This window comes from Hemibagrus wyckioides, linkage group LG17, assembly GCF_019097595.1.
Source record: "Hemibagrus wyckioides isolate EC202008001 linkage group LG17, SWU_Hwy_1.0, whole genome shotgun sequence".
NCBI lineage: Eukaryota > Metazoa > Chordata > Actinopteri > Siluriformes > Bagridae > Hemibagrus > Hemibagrus wyckioides.
The window spans coordinates 14,259,246-14,278,829 of NC_080726.1; the positions used below are offsets into that span (position 1 = coordinate 14,259,246).

Here is a 19,584-nt window from a genome sequence, read left to right on the forward strand (position 1 = left end):
ATGTAAATCACTGATATGCTATGGGCGTCATCATAAACTCATGTCTATCTATGGGAGCCTTTGAAAAACGTTAGACCATAAACAACAGTAGATAATGTTACTTTTTTTGGAGGAATGGTGTTCATCCCTAAATTACAGTTCCAGAGACAGTAGGCTTTATCATCATTTGCCACCTATATGATTCAAATTAAAATGTTATTTGTCACATACATAACCATACACAGTAGGTCATATAGTGAGATGGTTGTAGGACTGCCTTCACATCAGAAAGAGTTGCAGTACAATTTTGGGGTAGAGCTGTAATGACAGATGTAGTGAACGAAAATAAATAAATAAATAAATAAATAAATATTAATATTAATATTAATATTAATATTAATATTAATATTAATATTAATATTAATATTAATATTAATATTAATATTAATATTAATATTAAATAAATTAAAATGTGACACAAACCAGTGAAATATATCCAGCTATAATACATATATAACCACTTAATTTTTCATGTTTCCAATAAGTTCAATGAGACATGATTGTGAATAGTACGCTTGGTTATTTATTTATACATTGTAAAATTTTAAATCCAGTTTCTCAGCAAAAGAATATTTACAAATTTTACTTTCTAAGAGTGAAAGTCTTGTGCCTGTCTTCTTTTATACAGTGCTATGCCTTCTTTTGAGACATCTATGACCGTTTATAGTATTGCAAACCATGTACTGTTTATAGGCATACAATTTCTATTCAGGAGAAAGTATGTATTCTTTTTATTCTAATGAGCGCTAATATCTCAAAATCTTTCATATGTTCAGCAGAGGCTTCATGGTGCTAATTGGTAAACCTTTGTCATGGTGACCTGTGACTGCACAGCTGTGGCAAAAAGACTGTCCCCTGTAGTGAGTGTGGGTTTACTTTAAAAAACATAACATTGTTTTGTTTTATTGACAGAGAAAATTGAGTCCAGTCCAATTCAAAGCTGTTGTATGGAAACCACTATCAAGTCATCTGCAGGACTGTACATTGTATGATGATTTTTCCTCCTGTCTGTCTACTCTCATATACACTGAGAAACATATTAGCAATATTTTAAATATTTTGATGTTACTGTTCACTCTTGCCTAAGATGTATGTGTCTCACAAGACAGATAATATTAGGCATTACTATTAGTCTTATTATTTGTTACACAAATAAATTATTACCTAATGGTTCAGCAACCTCATGCTTAGTGCATCACTTGGAGTTCTGATCACTTGGAAAGCACTAGCTGCTACTGAAGGTGGCCCCACATTGACAACCTAAACATACATGAGATTACTGTGGATGATACCATTTACAAACCATGAAGAAGGCCTTGGACTGCAATTGCCATGAACAGTTTTGCATCATTAGTGAACAGTTGATAACTTCAATAAAATAGTCTTCATGGTAAGACAATGAAATAACTTTTTGACCATATAGTACATAGGGAAATTATTTATAATCTGGTGACACCCAGATAAGTTTTTGGTTCCCCACAAAGTTTCTTCCTCTTGTCATGCGAAGGCCTTCTTTTGTTGTTTCCATTGTTAACAGTGCAATAAAACAATTTATTTGCTATTCTAAACTTTGTTTTAAATCCTAAACATTTGCATATATTTTTCATAACACTGTTAGATTTATAACAAAATAATTGTAACCACTGCTAAATAGAAGGTTAGTTACTGCACAGTCTAATAGATAATGCACACAGTAAACCTTCTGCTGAAGATAACATTCGTCCAAGCACTTCATATGATCATATAGATAAAGGCTGGTAGGATGAAAGGTTAGTATGATTTCTGGTATGATTACCATAGTTTTATGGTCATTTTATAAATGACATCATATTTATTACATATTAAATGAGAAAACAAATTAATAAATCTAGGAAATTTAGGAATTGATCGTGTTTTTCAGTGGAATTGGAATGACATCTGTAAAATCAGTTTTATCTCTTTTCACTTTTGGTGTGAAATCTCCGTCTGGGCTCACATCAGTTTAATATGAAGCCTTTCATTTCCATCTCTTTGTTTCCCAAGTTCATGCAACAGTTCCTGAGTTTCCTCCCTAAAGGGGGGGGGGGGGGGGGGGGTAACCCAGTTCACTCATTTTAAAAGTGGAGATGAAAAGTTTGACCTAGCAATACTGCACATTTCATTAAGGTGGTGATTTCCTTTCTAAGAAGCCACCTTTGCTCAACTTTTGGGTGAGACGCATGCTGCGGGGAAAAGCGTTCATGCTGTGAGTACACTCTTAAAATATTCCATAAGCATACATATTGAAACATGTCTCGTATTTTTTGTTTTGAATATTTAACAAATTGTCTGGAAGGTGTGTTGTGAACTGGTGGCTGTAAAATTCCAAGGTGGTTATGACAAAATTAGATCATTCAATAATAAGAGCATATTGAGTGTGAAGAAATAGACATCAAGTAATGCAGTAACTTATTTGAGATTTCTAATGTAAAGATGCATATTATTTAGATCTGATTTTAATTGACATTGGAAATGGGAAATAATATTGGATACAACTGGAAATAATAATAATAATAATAATAATAATAATAATAGCTAGTGTTTGTTTTCCATGTTATATTAATGTTTTATTTTCAAGACAAGGGAACCCATTGTTATTGGAGTTAACTGAATATATATTTATTAATATATTTCATTATATGCTATAGCTAATGATGATTGAAGCTCATTATAAGGAAATATGTTTTTAAAGCATAAATGCTTTAATTTGACAAAGCTCTGAGTAATTGTATTCAAAATGCAAATTGTGAAGTTCTAGCTACTACTATGAGCTTGCAGTCCCCATTGCTGATCTCTGATGTCTGCATCTCACTTAATCAGTGAGCTTTTAAGAGTTGTGAAACCTTTTACCTAGAAGTCAGAGGAATGCACAGCTGCAGCTGAGACACTGTTGCCTTTGGTGAGCTTGGGTTTACTGAGGACCTCTGAGACGATCATGGCGGGATCTAACTCCAGAGCTGAAGCTCCTGCAATGGAACCCAGTTCCAAGCTCTTCTGCTGCCCCTGTGTGAGACGCTGCCTCCCTCTGGCTTACCGAGAGGAGCTCTACCACATCCTGAGGATGACTGGGCCCCTGGTGAGTGATCGCAAGCTTATGCAAGAGCATAAGAGTAATAGCATACTTACATGAGCTCGTTTTCTCATTGAGCATAGAATGTTTGTCTTGTAGGAAAAAAATGGAGAATGATATTCAGATTCGTATTCAGAAACTTTTGAACTGGTCTTATAATTTTAATATCTGTTAATACAGTTTTTGTTCTTATTTTGTAATATTAATATGAATGTAAACATGGGTAGTGATATATAATTCTGATTTTGCAAGTAGCCATAGCACAGTATAACATGAATATAAAGGAATCATATAGGGAAAAAACATCAAGCACAATTCTGTGCTATTATTACACATTTTTTTTAAAACTCTTGACGGTTGTTTGTTGCCCTTTTCACTCTGCTGAGTCTTTTATCTCTGTTGGTTGTGTTTGTTTCCCCAGCTTGTGTGCCGGGTCTTGAATTTCCTTCTTTTCTTTGTGGTCACAATGTTCTGTGGCCGCCTAGGGAACACTGTACTTGCAGGCTATGGCATGGCCTCAGCTGTGAGTCGCCCAGTGTATCCCTCTTTAATTTAATGCTTTTGCAGAGTTCATTATTAAAATACTCTCTTTTTTCCATCATGCACAATCATGCTGAGTAAAAATCCATTTACTGTATTTTTAGACAATAAATATAACTTCTGCAGCAACTGGATTAGGGCTAACTTTGGCCTGTGATACACTGGTTTCACAGGTAGGTGAATAAAACAATCTCTTTCATTGTCCATAACTAAAATTATAGATTCTTATTTCTATTTAGTATTTGATGAATGTGATATTTAACTAAAGGCTAAATGTATGCATTATTAAAATTCAATTGATTTTAGCCTACTTCATTTACTAATGAAAGAAATCTAGCCATTACTGATTACATCCATGACAGCGGTCAAAATGTGAACTCATTCAGTGGCAAAGTATAGCAGCCATACCATTTCTTCGCCTCAGTAATTAAGCTTCCATTTCTATGTGCTCATGTACACAGACATTTGGGAGTAAAAACCTGCTACATGTAGGAGTAATCCTGCAAAGAAGCATTCTGATCTTGCTGCTCTTCTGTCTTCCCTGCTGGGGTGTGCTTATTAACACCCAGTCCCTCTTACTCCTGCTGGGACAGGACCCTGCTGTAACCAGGTCAGGCATAATTTATATCTGGTCATAAGAGGTTGAAATGAGGTAACTCATAGGGAAAGCACAGCTTTTATTATGGTGTGTGAGTGTGTGTATACTGTATATCTGTGGTGGCCACAGAGGTCATAGAGTTCAATATAGTACACAAGTTTCTATTAAAACGGAATGTTTCAGGCACGTTTCCTTCATCATCTGTGCAGCAGAGTGCTCCTGAGGCTGTAATGAAACCAGTGGATATTTATAATGTTATACATGCTATGTTACATACTGTATATAACAGGAACAACTGGTTTACTGTATAATTTTTAGTTTCTCCTCACATAAGAATGAGAATTATAAAGGGTCTGCCATCTCATCCTAAAACGCCGGTTGCTGAATACTGAAGTGACAGCTAACTAACTAGACTAATAAACGACATATTACAGAAATTAATCAGGCTATATTGATGTTTGAGATGTCAGCCATGATTATGCCTAATTTACTGAATGGCAGGTATTTCGAAGGTTCTGCCCATTCAGACAGTTAAAATTCATCATAAGAAAACCCATAACACATAACACACATTAACTGATGCACAAGCTTTCTGCTGTCTGTTAGCAATGTGTTAGCTCTTCCCACTGAAAAGAGTTTGAGTTAAATGAACAAACAGTGAGATATTGCAATTAAAATATTTGATCATTTAATTCGCTAAAAATATTACATTTGACCAAGACTGAAGAATAACATAGTCACTTTGGTAAACATTTCATTGTTGCATATTAAGGAAATTTTTAGAAAGGGGAAGCCCAGACTTCATGTGGTGTTTTAAAGCAGTCATTTATGTGTTTTTACACTTGCAAAGCCTTTAATTGTCTATTATACCTTTTGTCAAGCATTATTTTCTATCATGATACTGTGTTAAATATTATCACAGGAATTTCTGGAGCATTAATAATTGTTCCTTAATGTAACACAGTAATGACTTCACTGTTGTTGTTTTTTTAGGGTAGCCCAGATTTATGTTGAGGCATACCTTCCTGCTATTCCGGTAAGGTCATATTTACTTGATGTATTTCCATCTTGTAAACCATACATTTTGTATGCATTTTTAGGTCTATGCTCATGTTAGCTTTATGTTTGATGTTTACAGGCTATATTTCTCTACCAGCTGCAAGTGTCTTACCTCCAGAACCAGGTTTGATTGATGGAGTGAAATGTTCTGTAAGCAGTGAAAAAATGCCACAAAGTATCTGGTTCTTATATCAGTATCTCTGTGCAGGGGGTGATTATACCTCAGGTGTATGTATCTGTTGTGGCCAATGTTGTGAATGTGCTGGTCCACTACATTTTGTTATTTTGGTGGGATCTTGGGGTACAGTAAGTATTTTTCATTTATTCATTCATTTCAACATTTCAGTCCACTCCTGAAAAGACAATGGATGTTATCATTTGTGGGTGTGTGTTTATTTTTGCGATATTTTTTTTGTGTTTCAGTGGATCTGCAGCAGCCAATTGTTTTGCACAGGTCTTTTCCTGTTTCAGTTTGTTTGCTTACATTCGCTTTAAGAAACTCCATGTTAAGACGTGGGGAGGTGAGCATGTTCTTTTGCACATGAAAATACATTTTATCAGTTAATACTGATGTTAATGTGCCCTACAGAACATTTGTCAGGTAGATAGCACTGAGATATTCTTTCAGCTTTCTATCATTTCTCCTGCTTTTCATTCCAGGCTGGTCCTCAGAATCTTTGCAGGAGTGGGACAGCTACATGAAGCTGGCTATTCCTAGTACACTAATGTTATGCTTTGAATGGTGGATCTATGAAATTGGTGGATTCCTAGCAGGTAATCTCTGAACAGTTTTTTATTAATTGTAGTGTTACTGTAGACGCATAATAACTAATTGTGCCCTTCCTCACAGGAATGCTGGGGGAAATCGACTTGGCTGCTCAACATGTGGTTATAATGCTTGCTTATATAAACTACATGGTAACAGTCTCTCTGAATATATACATGCCATTCTGTTTTGTAACACATTAATAAAGATGACTCCGTTGTGTACCATAATCAGACATAAAAATACATTGCTACTATAATACAGTAGGTATTTATACTTTACTTGCGTATTAATAAACTAAATATATTAAGTATTCTTACTAAGATAAATTTCCAGGAAAGGAAAAAACTCTTTTAACACATTGGACCTTCAATGTATTCATTACAAAATAGAAAGGTCAGGTCTTCTTACATCCATGCAAAGACTGTATGCTGTATATCAATGAGTGCTTAGCATCCAGTCAAAAAAATGGCATTCTATCCATGTGCATTTGTAGATGGATAACTGCTGAACTAAGTGTTGAGCACCCCTGGCTCTTCTTTACTAAAGTGTTTCCATATGTTACATGTCACCACGTTAGGAGGTTACACTAACATCAGTAGCTAACAATTTACCAGGAAGTAATTCAAAGTCTAGCTAATAAGCACTGATTTTTTACATTGTTATCAATTAATTATCAAACTATGTATTATGAGTCATGCATATGATCAGCAAACCTATATTGAGACTGGATGATGTTTTCAGGTGAAATCTGAAAATTGAAAATTATCCTAGCAGTTATTTTTCATGTGAAATCTTTTTATTGCTTAATACATGAGTACGTTTAAAAGTAGTAACCTTTTTACTTAGACTTGAGTACATTTTTGAGTGGATTAATTAGGTTTGGTAATTAAATTTTATTTGTTAATTGAGTAAGATTTTCACAAATTATCTATACTTTCAGTATTCACTCTACACAAATTATTTATACTTTCAAGTATAATAAGAATTTTATCATTTCACATTATTATTTTTTCCATCCCTAACCATAATCCATGCATGTCCTTCTTCCTGAGCAGAGCTGTAGATTAAAGAAAGTGTAATTCTTATGGCATGCTTGTTTCCTGTACATATTGTTTTTGTGTGTGTATTATACCTGTAGATCCCAGCTGGAATACAAGGTGCAGCTTGTGTGCGTGTGGGTAATGCATTAGGAGCTGGAAATACAGCTGGAGCCATCCTCACTAGCAAAGTTTCTCTCATCTGTGCAGGTAACAACACGTATATATTTCCTATATAATCAGTACTCATAATCATTAAAGCACTATAGCTTGACCAAAAGCACTTAATTGATTTGACTCCCTTTTTAGCTGTATTGGCAATCATTCAGGGTGTAGTGCTTGGTGGAACAAAAACAGTCATTGGATTTTTGTTCACTTCAGATGAGTAAGTACATAGATCTGGTTTTTAATATTTGAAACATTTTAATACTTGAATTAGGTTTTGTGAACATTAATCAAAGGATTTATTTTATTCATAAAACATAAAACAAAGAAACATAGAAATTGCGTTTTGACTTTTGGCCTTTATTTTCAGGTCCATAGCAGAGTTAGTTTCTGAACTCATGAGCATTTACTGCCCCCTTCAATTCTTTAATGGACTGCTGGTGAGTTTTTAATTCCTCTGTACTCTGTTCTATTTGATACTACACTATACACTGCCAAGGGTTTTCAAAATCTTTCAGCCAAGGATCATTTTAAATGTTAAAGAAATTCCATAGACTGCCTCAGTACAGAATTATGTCATGAAAATGATTTAAATGTGTACAGTAATATTTTGTATATTTATTAGATACAACTTTATACCAACAGAACACAGGTTTAAGTTGATATTATTTCTAGGCTTATAACTATAACTTCCTTTGTGTTAACCAAATCATACTCTAATTGCTACAATAACTCAATAATAATAAACTAACTTTAATAGTGGTGGGTTGTGATTTTCATCTGTAGTAACTGAAATAAATAAACAAACAAACAACAAATAAATAAATAATAAATAACCCCAGGGGAACACCAGATAAAACTATAAGATCCACTGTACTGTACTTTAGCCAGCTACATATACTATACTATACTATACTGTACTATACTATACTATACTATACTATACTAGCTTTATCCCTTCTCTTGACACATTACAGCATAAATAATAAATAATGAGAATACTGAGACTATGACTGTTTTTTCCTTAGTGTGTGGGCATGGGCATAGTCCTGGGCACTGGGAAGCAGGGGATTGCAGCCATTGCTAATCTAATTAGTTACTACTGTATTGGACTTCCATTAAGTATTGCTCTGACCTTCCCAGCAAAGTTACAAGTTGCCGGTTTGTACTTTTCAAAACAATTGTATATAAAAATAATATTAGTATGAATTGCATTGTGCTTCATCTGTAAGCAAAAATATTAAATCTAATTTCTTTGATTACAGGCTTTTGGTGGGGCCTTTTTGTTGCTGTCTTCTTGCTATCAATCTTTTTCATTGTCATCATCTTCAAATTAAACTGGAAGAGGTTAACAGAAGAGGTATGTCCTATCAAGTGTTTATCTCACATGAACTGGTCATAATCAGACAGGTTTCATGGGTTAATGCTGGCACCTATGCTTATTTAAGGCTATTGAGCGTGCTGGAATAGGGAAGAGCAGAGGCATAGACTTTAGATCCAGCCGCCGGCTCTCCGATAGCTTCTTCCTTGCACTCAGTAATTTGGAGGTAAGTTTCTCTTTCTTGAATTCTCTTTCTTGAATGTTTTTTACTGGGTAAATATTGCCAAACACCACAAATAATATATTATTCACTGAAAATCAGCTTCAGAATCAGAATGGCTATGTAGCTGTAAGCTCTCAAGACACGGCTGAGGAAAGAAGCACTTCAGTGGCTCTGGAGGGATTGAGAGAGACTCAGGAAGGAGAAATGAGAAAAGAAAATCAGCTCTCCGCCTCACAGGACAGATTGAGAAAGACTCAGGAAGGAGGAAGGAGCAAAGAAAACCACCTCTCCACCTCTCAGCTCATAGTCAGGAGAGGTCTGACTGCTCTGACTGCTGTCTTTATCCTCAGTGTAGGGATGATGGTCCATTTCATCCTGCCTCTACCTGAGGTGCCATCCATCAACAATAGCACTTTGGACTTGGAGAACTCCACTTTATCCACTCCCATTGCCACAACAATGTTGTCTTTTTGAGACTAGGAGATCCTTGCTGGAGAATAGTGTTTTCATGTGGTATTGATATTATATACACTGTATTACCATTATAGTGTACTGACCTTAGTGCCTTATAAACTACCAGGATAAGGAACAGCATATTAACTAAACTAACTTAACTAAAGTTGTTTGACACTTTTCTTTACTACTGGAATGTGAGAATGTTATCAATCTACATGAAGTAGAAATACTGTGAAATTCTAACTAATCCAGCAGTAATGATCTCTCTGTCTAAAGAATATAACTCTGGTAAATATTGTTAGGTTGACAGATTACAAACCTAATAGTATAAATAAATAATAATAAATAAATAATAATAATAAATAAATAATGGAATGAACTGTCTAGACAAAGAACTAACATTGTCACTTAAATAATTTTATTAAAATATGCATTTCTGTAACTCCTGAAACATATGACATGAGACTGTAAACCTACTGTATGGAGCATTATACCTTCATGTAGGCTTTGGCCTGACATCTATTACAGACTGAATGTCCATACATTAAATTCCCTGGGACTATTAAATCTTTAACATGGCTTTAGGCCAAATGAGCATGTTGCTACCTCTTCACAATCACACTTAAGGCAATCCCTAGACCCAGAATAATGAACATAGCCAATAGAGTCAGGCTTCTGCAGGCAACCAAGACCCCTAAAGGTAATGGATCCTTCGTGGACAAGTTGGTCATATTCTCCGCCAGCCTCTCAGTGTCAGTATTAGAACCTTCATCAGTCACATCCATGTTGTTAGCCTGCTCTACTGTATCTGCAAAATAAAAAGATTCTGGTAAATGTGATAACATTCTGCCATTTTCTTCTAACAGTTAATTTACGCTTACTAAACAATCAATGGCAAATATCTGGCAGGATTCTTACCATTATCTGTGCAGTCCAATTGAATTCCAGCTCTTATCTGTGCCTGTGATCAGGGCAAGGTGTTAATAAAACTGATGTATTAAGGTTACAATGACAGATGCAAGTCAAATGATTTTTTTTTTTTTCTGGAGCTCTCACCTCCTCTGTGGCTTTCACCCAGTTTAGCTTTATTAGGAAAACATTAAAGAAAACGGACTGCAGGAACACACAAATCAACAGGCCACTCCAAAGACCTATGAGACAGGAGAAGCATAAAGCATGAAGCAAGAACTTATACAAGAAGAGAGAGTGGGTTACAGAAAAAGTTGTGTTTGTACCAAATATGCCCATTTTAGCAGCAAACATCAGAGATACTCCAATAGGAAAGCCTATGCCATAATATCCAACCAGGCTCCCAGCTGCCCCATACACCTGCTTTCCTAGGGCTCGGACAATATTCGAACCAGCTGCCTGGTTAGTGAAGAAACAGAGTCTTAACACATTCTCGACAAACAGCTTTGATCAATCTGTCTATATAAGATGTTGTAAATAATACATGAAGTGTACTTCAGAATTTAAACATTAACTAGTTGGCTGATTACTCACTGCTGCTGCATCAAAGAGATGGAAAGGGGCATAGAGCACCATTACACTGCTGACTCGCTCTCTGATCCGCCTGTGAGAAAAGACACAATGTTTCTCAAGTAACCTTTCAATAATTTCTCAAACAATACTGTATCACACCAAACAAAACCCATATTACATAGGCAAAGTTCAACAAGGAGTTAAGTCATTGTAAGAAATCTATGAGTCATAGCAGTAACACTCTATAGCTTACGATGTAAGTGATAACCCAACTTTGAGACTGAATATATATGAATGAATAGTAGGTAGCTCCTTGATGATCTGAGTTCATCTAAAAAATATATCTCAAACAAAAGAATGACATTAATAAAATCATTTAGTTTTCACAATGCTTAGTAAATTCATAGTAGATTAAGTGTGGTGCACTCACTCATCATTTGAGAAGATGTAAGAAATGACATCTTTGCTACTGCCAATGATAACTGCCAAGCACACTGAGACGCAGACTGTTTCAAAAGCACAGTATAGTTAACAGAGAATATGTCAGTGAACTGTGGGATTGATACAGGTGTGCCAGCCACACAAGAATCATAAGTTTACAGCCTTGTGAATTCTGCTATACAATTACGTATGCCACAATTCTGACTGAATTATTGTCATACCCTTTACTGTAATTAATGATTTTATTCTTTTCTGGTGCCTTTATGCCACTAAAATGTAAATATGGGTGCGTTTTCAGATAAAGATCAATCTATTGATGAATAACAATCAGCTACTCAATGATGGACATATGCTGCAAACAAACTTGTTTTGTGAGTACAGATAATCAGATAGTTATCAGTTAGTCAAGTCACCATTCAGGAGTAAATCCCACCGATCGATAAGCAACTGAGACAGAATAAACAGATGCCCAAAGACAGTGCTTATAAATGGTGGATGGAAGACAACAGCATATTCAACAATTTACAACAAAAATTACCTTTGCTTGGAAGAGAGAGCACAAAATATATTATTTTCTAAATAGCGGGTCATGGTGAGTTAAAAAAAAGAAAAGCAAAAGGGGAAGAACATTGCAAGAGAGTGTGTGTGTGTGGCTCTCACAATTAAACAATAATTTCAGCAAAGCACTGCCATGTAGGTGCTAATAGACAACAAGGTGTTTAGGAGGCATTTGGGATGCACTGCAGGCATTTCAGATGCACTAATAATAATAATGATATTACATATTAAATAAATGGATCAGTGAAGGGTTTCTATACAAAAATGTTCACCTTCGGCTTTTTGAAGTACTAGCACATGCAAGACCCAAATAAGGAAGTGAAAAATGTATACATATCAACTAATTGAGAATGGACATCATGCTTATCATCTCTAAAAATTTATATGCAAACATATGATAATGAAACCTAATGACTAAAAACGATCAGTTTAAAGGATCATGATTATTAAAATAATTGTATTATTTATTAATTTATTATTTATTAGATTATATAATAATTAATAAAGGACTGCCCGACTCCAAGGTTGCCTTTTGTGATCCCATGTTGGTGGCATTTTTTTTCAAGGAGCTGGATTTTCCACTGTCTGTAGTCCTGCTATTGTGACATTATACCTGGAGTTATAAATAATTCACAGGGATTGAGGCCTGCTGATTTTGAAAAATCAAAATCAAACTAGTCACACACCAAATTGTCATCCTGAAAACTAGGAGTGTCAGTGTCAAGAATCTGGCCAACAACTAGTAATCTGATTTATTACAGGTGTACAATCTACTGATGCTGTACAACATAGTCCTGTTTGTAATCACCGCATGTGAAATTTGTTAGCCCAGCAAGCTTATAATAAACACTTGGACAGTCAGTGTAATGCATTAAGAAGTACCTGCGCAGGCTATAGCGATCTTGGCAGACAGCTTGGCTTGTTCAGTGTTTCCAGCACCCAGAGCATTTCCCACTCTCACACCGCCTGCCACACTAAAGCCTGCAGGAAACTGGCAACAGTTTGGACAGTCTTCAATATGACAGTAGTCAACAACATAGTTGAGATTTAAATACATTAATAATACAAAAAGAATTACTTCAGCAGAATATCCTTGAAGTATTTACCATATATGCAATATTTGCCAGTGCAAAAGTAACTGACTGGGCTCCCAGCTCCACATCACTTATCAAACCTGCCATGCAAGACAAAGGCAGAGAAAATGATCAACCCTGCAGGATGAATTTTAGATTGAAACATTACATATAAATATCCTCGGCACATTAACAAGACTAAACATTATCACTTTATTCAAAGAACATTTTACCTGCCAAAAATGCACCCAGCTCATAGGTCCACCACTCTGCACACAGCATTAGCATGCCTGGAATGCCCAGCCGCATAAATTCACCCCATTCCTGTAGACAATCCATTGAGAAGCCTGCACAGAGGACAAACATGAGCTGTACATCTCAATAGCTTATGACATATCATAGTGAAGCCATCAGTGAATAATTTCATGTCTGAATTTATGTGAAGTTGGGCATACATGTATGCTTAAAAAAGGTTCAATATTGTTTCATTTGTGAAAGTAAATATACAACAGTTATTCTTGTGTGTAATCAAATCAATTATACCGCAAACATCCTGCGTCCTGTCTTGACCGAAGACGTTATCAGATGTGTGTAAGTACCACTGAAGCCACCTTTGAAACCACTACTAAACATCTGGGTCTATTATATGAACTCACCATGCCAGGTGTCCTTATGAAGACCTTTATACACAATGTAGACAAACAGTATAATAGCCATAGCGTAATCTGAGGCAACATTGGCTGCTGCCGATCCACTGTTGATTAAACAGACAACATTAAATGTGCCTTTTTTTTGTTCAAATATATTCAATCATTATATCCATACACATATTATGGTCTGGAATTACTATACTTGTAGAATGTATATTTTAACCTTCACTGATTTTCTATACTTACGCAATGCCAAGATCCAAAACAAATAGGAAAATATAGTTGCACAAGGCATTGATCACATTGCCTAAAGCTCCAGAGATGACCAATGGCCACATGATACCCTAAAAGGAGATGCTTAATTAAATGTCAAATTTACACCACACTAACTTGTTTTCTAATTTTACTTACTTGATTTTGTAGATATGTTGCCTCAGCTTTTTTACTTACTTGATTTTGCAGATATGTTGCCTCAGCTATATACATAAACAATCCCTTATAAGGGAAAAAAAACAGAGTATATGATTCTTCTTCGCAAACTGGGTTCCTAGTGGCAGTGTATACTGAATTTTATTGTTTTAGTGTTGTCAAGTCATATACATTATAGACACTTACTGGAAGAGCAGCCATGTAAATCTTCACATATAGCTGAGATAGTCTGGAACAGACAAAGAAAGATGACTTGAAACTTAACAAAAGACATTTAGCTAAAATAAAAAATAACTATAAATTATATATAGAATTTAATGACAATAAACCAACCTGGCAACCTCAGGGTTCTGTTTAACAGCAATCAGTAATGACTCTGTGTTTATTAAAATGGCCCAGCAAGGGAAGCAGGCCAACATTAAGATGAGAAACATCCTCTGCAGAATTACACCAACTCGCTTAAGGTTCCCACTTCCAAACGCCTGTCATTTAACAGACGAAGCAAAGGTTTATTAATAGCAATCAAACATATTGCATGATGGGATGTTTAATTAAACACAATTAAATACACAGTATATCCTGTTTTTTGTTTTTTTTGTTTGGCTTAGTTCTGCCAGAATAATCATATTTGTAGACTACGGGACCACAAAAAAGTTTGTCTAGATCATTATTTAAATAGACTGATATAAAGGCAAACAGAACTCTTGTGATTTAAGCGCCACGTAATATATGTGATTAATATTAATTCAGTAGATATTTTATTATATTCAATTAGTGTATATTACTGCTTAACTTTTGAAACATAAACATGATATTTATTTCCCCCTAAAGGTTCTATCAAAAGTCAGTTATACAATTCAGTCATGTCAGGGTCATCAGCAAAAACTACTACATTTCTGAGGATTACTTTTGCATCAGTGGTGTGTGTGTGTGTGTGTGTGTGTGTACTTGAGATATTAATGTGGCACCGGCTGTAGCCAATCCATATCCTACGGAAACAGCTGACACGTTAATAATCTGTAAATAAGAGCACATAGAAAAAACTCTCTTTCGTGAAAACTGCAACTCCTGGTCATTGTTACTGGTCATACTGACTGACCAGAGAGAAGAGTTTAAAAGTGCTCACTGCTGTAGCTAGTGTCACTCCGTCCAGGCTTGTCCTTCCTAGATGTCCACAAAATACAACGCTGACAAAACTGATCAAGTAGACCATAACGTAGGACAAAAACTAGTGGGATAAAAACAAGTAACAAGTTAACCGGCTATCGGTTTAGAAATCGAGTTTGAATTATAATCATTAACGACAAAACGAGTCAAAGTCTGTTATGCTTTCTAGAGAGAACTTATATTAACCACGAAAGCAGGAACCTCGTGAACGCAGCATGGCATCGGACCTGGAAGAGGCTCTACTCACTGAACCTAGACTAAAAGCTTAACAATTCAGCGATATATATATATAAAAAAACAGTTTTCAGACACTACTAACCACAGGCAATGCCAGAGTTGACACATCTTTCAGTTCTTTTTTGAACTCGATCGGTATGAAACTGCGAATACGCCTGAGGGAACCGCTGTGCAAACTTTCAGCCATCTTTCCAGCTTGTTGGAAAATCCTGACGTTTAAGTGAGATGGCTTTTGCTAGACAACGTATTTTATCAGATCGCTTGTGAACTCCGCCCCCAATAAAGTAAATACAGTAAAGCACAGCACAGGCCTATCTGATTTATTAAATAATATAGAGCAGAGCTGTAATGGAAACAGCTTTACTGGCTGAAAAGACAAAATAGTGTTCATGTTCTGAGATTCCGGGAAAATAATAATAATCATCATCATCATCATCATCATCATCACCATCACTATTTTGTGTTTTTATCACTTACAGAATCACGAGTGATGGGAAAATCTGCTTTTTTATTTATTTTTATGTGTGTTATTTTTATGTGTGTGGGGATATATGTTACAGTAGGTCTTTTTATCTACATCTAGGTCTTTTTATCTACATCTCAACCCCCAACACACACACACACACACACACACACACACACACATACACACACACACACACACACACACACACACTTATTTATTTATTTATTTTTAAATAATGTGATAATTATATACATATATGGTTCGTACCACTAGATGGCGGAATAGCTGTACAATTTTTCAGGAAGATTTCTCATTTGTCTCTAAGCAGTGTGACCAGATGATGGGGCTGTTTCCACAAGCTGCAAAAATAGCTCAAGGGCGAAGTGTCCTCCCTCATTACGTTTCCCTTACTATACAATGGATATAAAACCTTTACACACCCCTCTTAAAAGTGCAACTGCATTGAAGTGATTCTAATTAACCCCTAACAAAGATCAAATGTTTCTGTAAAATGTCTCTAAGATTTTCTTGGTTGCATCCGACTGCTCAGGAGAGTCGAACAAAAGAAATTCCGAATCATTAGATGTGCCATGGAACACTGCGAAGTTCATCAACGAGTGGATAAAATGTGGCACCATGAGGTTCCAGTCTTGTCAACTAAGTTCAAGAATCTGAAACTATCATGGGCACAGACTCACGCAAACTGGACAGTTAAAGACTGGAAAAGCTAAACTGTTCAGTTTAAGAGGGCTTGTGTCTATGATAGCCTTAGATTCATTGTTAGACTTCCTGTCACCAGTCTGGCCATTTTTCTCTGGTCTCTCTCATTAAAAATGCATTTCATTCTACTTATAAAGTCACAGTGATCACACTTTTCCCTCCTTCTGATGTTTGCTGTGAACTTTAACTGATGATCTTGACTTGTATCTGGGTGATTGTATGCATTTTGCTGATGCCACCTGATTGGGTGACTGGATACCTGCATAAATCTGTTGTTGTACAAGCATTCCCATTAGTCCTGATGTCGATTGTTAGTGTATACTGCAACTTAATGAGACAGAAACTACAGCACATATTGCACTAAAATGAGTAAAGTGTCAATGTCAAAGTATCAAGTGGCAGAGGAAGTGAACAGTGTGTCAAGTGACTTGGTGATTGACATTTGGGATGCAGATGCAGACCTGTCTGCAGGCTGTTTAGGTAAAGACAGTTGGTTAGACAACTCATTAGTGACTGGAAGCCCTGAAAATGTTTTCTGGATGCCAAATCAGACAATAGACAGTAGAAAATAGACAGTGGATAGTTTGCTGGGTGACTGAGCTCTGAGGTGATTTTGTGTGCTTTACTCGCACCATGACCAGTAGATGTCCTCTTTGATGAGCTCATGACTTTCTGCTGTGTACTTGTAACTGCCATACCATACTGTGATGCACCCGGTCGGGATGCTCTCTGTGGTACAGTAGTAGTAGGGTTTTCGAGTTCAAAAACTTGATTAAAGTAAATATGACACCTCCATCAATGTTCATTTAATTCATAAGATAAATTATATTTTCACAGTTTTGATGTTTATATGCATTTTCATAATCCTGATATGAGCTTAATCCTATATTTATTGTATCTATATCCTTCTTATCCAAAACCCCCTGCCCTGGGGAAACCCCATTTCCCCAAATCCCCAGTTTGAAACCTTGCCCACTTCCCAAATCTCTGCCAACACAAATTGCTCAAACTCATTGAGATTCTCAACAAGTTCACCTGTTTATTCATTCGACTCTGTAAATATATATACTGCTCAGTTGTTTATATGCATTCCCTGCTGGCACTTCTAGGTCATTATTACTCATGTTCTAATGTGTATTTGTTGTGCATGACTTTCTTTTGGTTTTCAGATTTGTACTTACATCCTGCCCTGTTTATTGTTTTGGAGACAGTTACCTTGTTGTTTCTCTTTGGCTTTGTTTTACCATGCTTTAAACAAAAAACCTCAATGTTTATTTTAACGTGTATATGTATCCTGTTGTTTAGTCCAATCCTGACGCACTTCACAAACTTAAATAGTATGATGTACACCACAGCGCAGTTGAATTCTCAAATCTGATTGGCCAGAAGGATTTGGTTTGGGTATAATAAATAGATTTAAAAACATGTTATTTTACCAAGAGGAAAATATTGTAATAATTATTATGAAGTTGTTTTGTTTTTTTTTGTTGTGAAGACACATTTATGGAATGTAGTCTTGGGTGTCAGCGTTTCTTCATTTTTTAATTTTTAAAAATATATATTGAATGGAAAAAGTACTGTTACTTACCAAACCATTGTCAGAGGAATAATACAGATTTGGTAAAAAAAAAAGCGGTTGCCAAATATAAGCAGAACAAACTTTTGTACAAAAATAAATATCTGAGAACACATTTCTAAGAGCCACACGTTTCTGAGAACACATTTCTATTGCCAAGAGCTTATATTCTTATTATAGTTCAGTCTAACAGCTCTTATAAAACAAATAGAAACAGTATACTGCTTTACAAAGTGGGCTGTTCAATGAGATTAGATATTAGATATAATGGGAGGGGAAATCAGCTAATAGAAATATTGCATGTACAGCAATGATTACTCTAGTGAACAATGTTTCAATTATTATTATTATTTTTCTTTTTTTATTTGCTTATGATTATGACACTTAGTTTGAAAATGATGAAGTTGCTGAACCAACAACCAGTTGAACAAGACTCTTGCCAAGAGTTCATGATTGAAATGATCCCTTGTCATGCCACCTCAGCAGAGTAAATTCTGTGCTTACTTTAATTTAGAAACATACTTTCATGTATAAATAGGCCTAACGGGTACACACCATACATGTTCTTGTTTCAGCTGGATAATGAATGGGTGTTTGAAAAACAGTAAATGAGAGAAAGGCACTGTAATTACATCTGCCCATGTTCCCAGACTCATGATCATAGTGTTCAGAGTGCCACTGCACATCCAACCGCTTGTTAACTGCTTATTCGTTAGGCGTCTGACCTCTTAATTGCCTCAATAGTAAAATGAGATTTTGTGGTCAAGGGCAGGGACTTGACTTTTTTTTTACGGTCACGCTCTGCCTCTCTATGTTAAAGCAGATGGTGTATATTTCACTGGAGACGCTCCCTGTGGATCAAAGAAGAGTGCATATCTTTGCTCTCAGTGTTAATTTGATCTGATTCTCAAATGGCTTCAACCTTCCCAGACTAAAGGTCTTGTGTGTGGACAGGTAGCACGTGTGACCACATAGCAGGAGATTATAATGGTTGTGAAATTCAGGTTTTTGTATGAGCTGTTATTATTCAAGTGCCTCTGCCATGTCTATGTCCATGATGTCATCAGATGTAATTACTGTGGTGACATGTTTGCCAAACAGAGGTTGGATTTGTTTACTTAAGCTTTAAAAAAAAATCTAATGCAACAACAGCAACTAATAAAAAGTCTCACCAATGAAATCTGAGATATATTCTTTGATTATGCCACATATTTTGACACGGTTTGACATATACATCAAATTCCTGAACCAACATTTCCCCCTAGAACTAATATCCATGCTCACATTAGTATTTAAAAGATTCCTTTAAATTGTTTTTAAATTCCAATTAAATTCCATCTAAATTCCTTTAAAAAGTCATTTTTTTAATTATACGATACTGCTACAATGTTGTAATTCTCTACTAGAATTAGCTACGTCATCCAAACCTTTCTGAGTCTGACAGAAGACTTCTTCTACCAATAATGATGTGGGTTATGGACAAATACAGC

General features: G+C 35.6%; 2 protein-coding genes across 5 annotated transcripts; one reads left to right on the plus strand and one right to left on the minus strand.

Moving 5' to 3' along the window:
- The first annotated feature begins 2,127 nt into the window (after positions 1 to 2,127).
- Positions 2,128 to 9,675, plus strand: slc47a4 (solute carrier family 47 member 4). Of its 2 annotated transcripts, none has more exons than XM_058414048.1 (18): positions 2,128 to 2,263; positions 2,912 to 3,133; positions 3,549 to 3,650; positions 3,772 to 3,840; positions 4,129 to 4,277; positions 5,259 to 5,301; positions 5,404 to 5,448; positions 5,533 to 5,630; positions 5,748 to 5,845; positions 5,985 to 6,098; positions 6,175 to 6,242; positions 7,232 to 7,340; positions 7,440 to 7,515; positions 7,666 to 7,735; positions 8,324 to 8,456; positions 8,561 to 8,655; positions 8,744 to 8,842; positions 8,939 to 9,675. In XM_058414048.1, the coding sequence occupies exons 2-18, from the start codon at positions 2,993 to 2,995 to the stop codon at positions 9,311 to 9,313; spliced, it is 1,884 nt and encodes a 627-aa protein (XP_058270031.1). In that variant the 5' UTR covers positions 2,128 to 2,263; positions 2,912 to 2,992; the 3' UTR covers positions 9,314 to 9,675. The 2 variants fall into 2 exon arrangements, with proteins under 2 accessions (XP_058270031.1, XP_058270033.1); XM_058414050.1 differs by having other exon boundaries at positions 2,243 to 2,263; positions 2,915 to 3,133.
- A 222-nt stretch (positions 9,676 to 9,897) lies between these two features.
- slc47a3 (solute carrier family 47 member 3) lies at positions 9,898 to 15,566 on the minus strand. 3 transcript variants are annotated; one of them, XM_058414052.1, is made up of 17 exons: positions 15,415 to 15,566; positions 15,055 to 15,156; positions 14,877 to 14,945; positions 14,262 to 14,410; positions 14,115 to 14,157; positions 13,950 to 13,994; positions 13,746 to 13,843; positions 13,506 to 13,603; positions 13,083 to 13,196; positions 12,883 to 12,950; positions 12,659 to 12,767; positions 11,208 to 11,283; positions 10,799 to 10,868; positions 10,531 to 10,663; positions 10,352 to 10,446; positions 10,214 to 10,256; positions 9,898 to 10,103 (listed from the first exon to the last, which is right to left on the minus strand). In XM_058414052.1, the coding sequence occupies exons 1-17, from the start codon at positions 15,517 to 15,519 to the stop codon at positions 9,898 to 9,900; spliced, it is 1,623 nt and encodes a 540-aa protein (XP_058270035.1). In that variant the 5' UTR covers positions 15,520 to 15,566. The 3 variants fall into 3 exon arrangements, with proteins under 3 accessions (XP_058270035.1, XP_058270034.1, XP_058270036.1); XM_058414051.1 differs by having other exon boundaries at positions 10,352 to 10,663; XM_058414053.1 differs by lacking the exons at positions 14,877 to 14,945; positions 15,055 to 15,156 and having other exon boundaries at positions 15,415 to 15,557.
- Between the last annotated feature and the right edge of the window lie 4,018 nt (positions 15,567 to 19,584).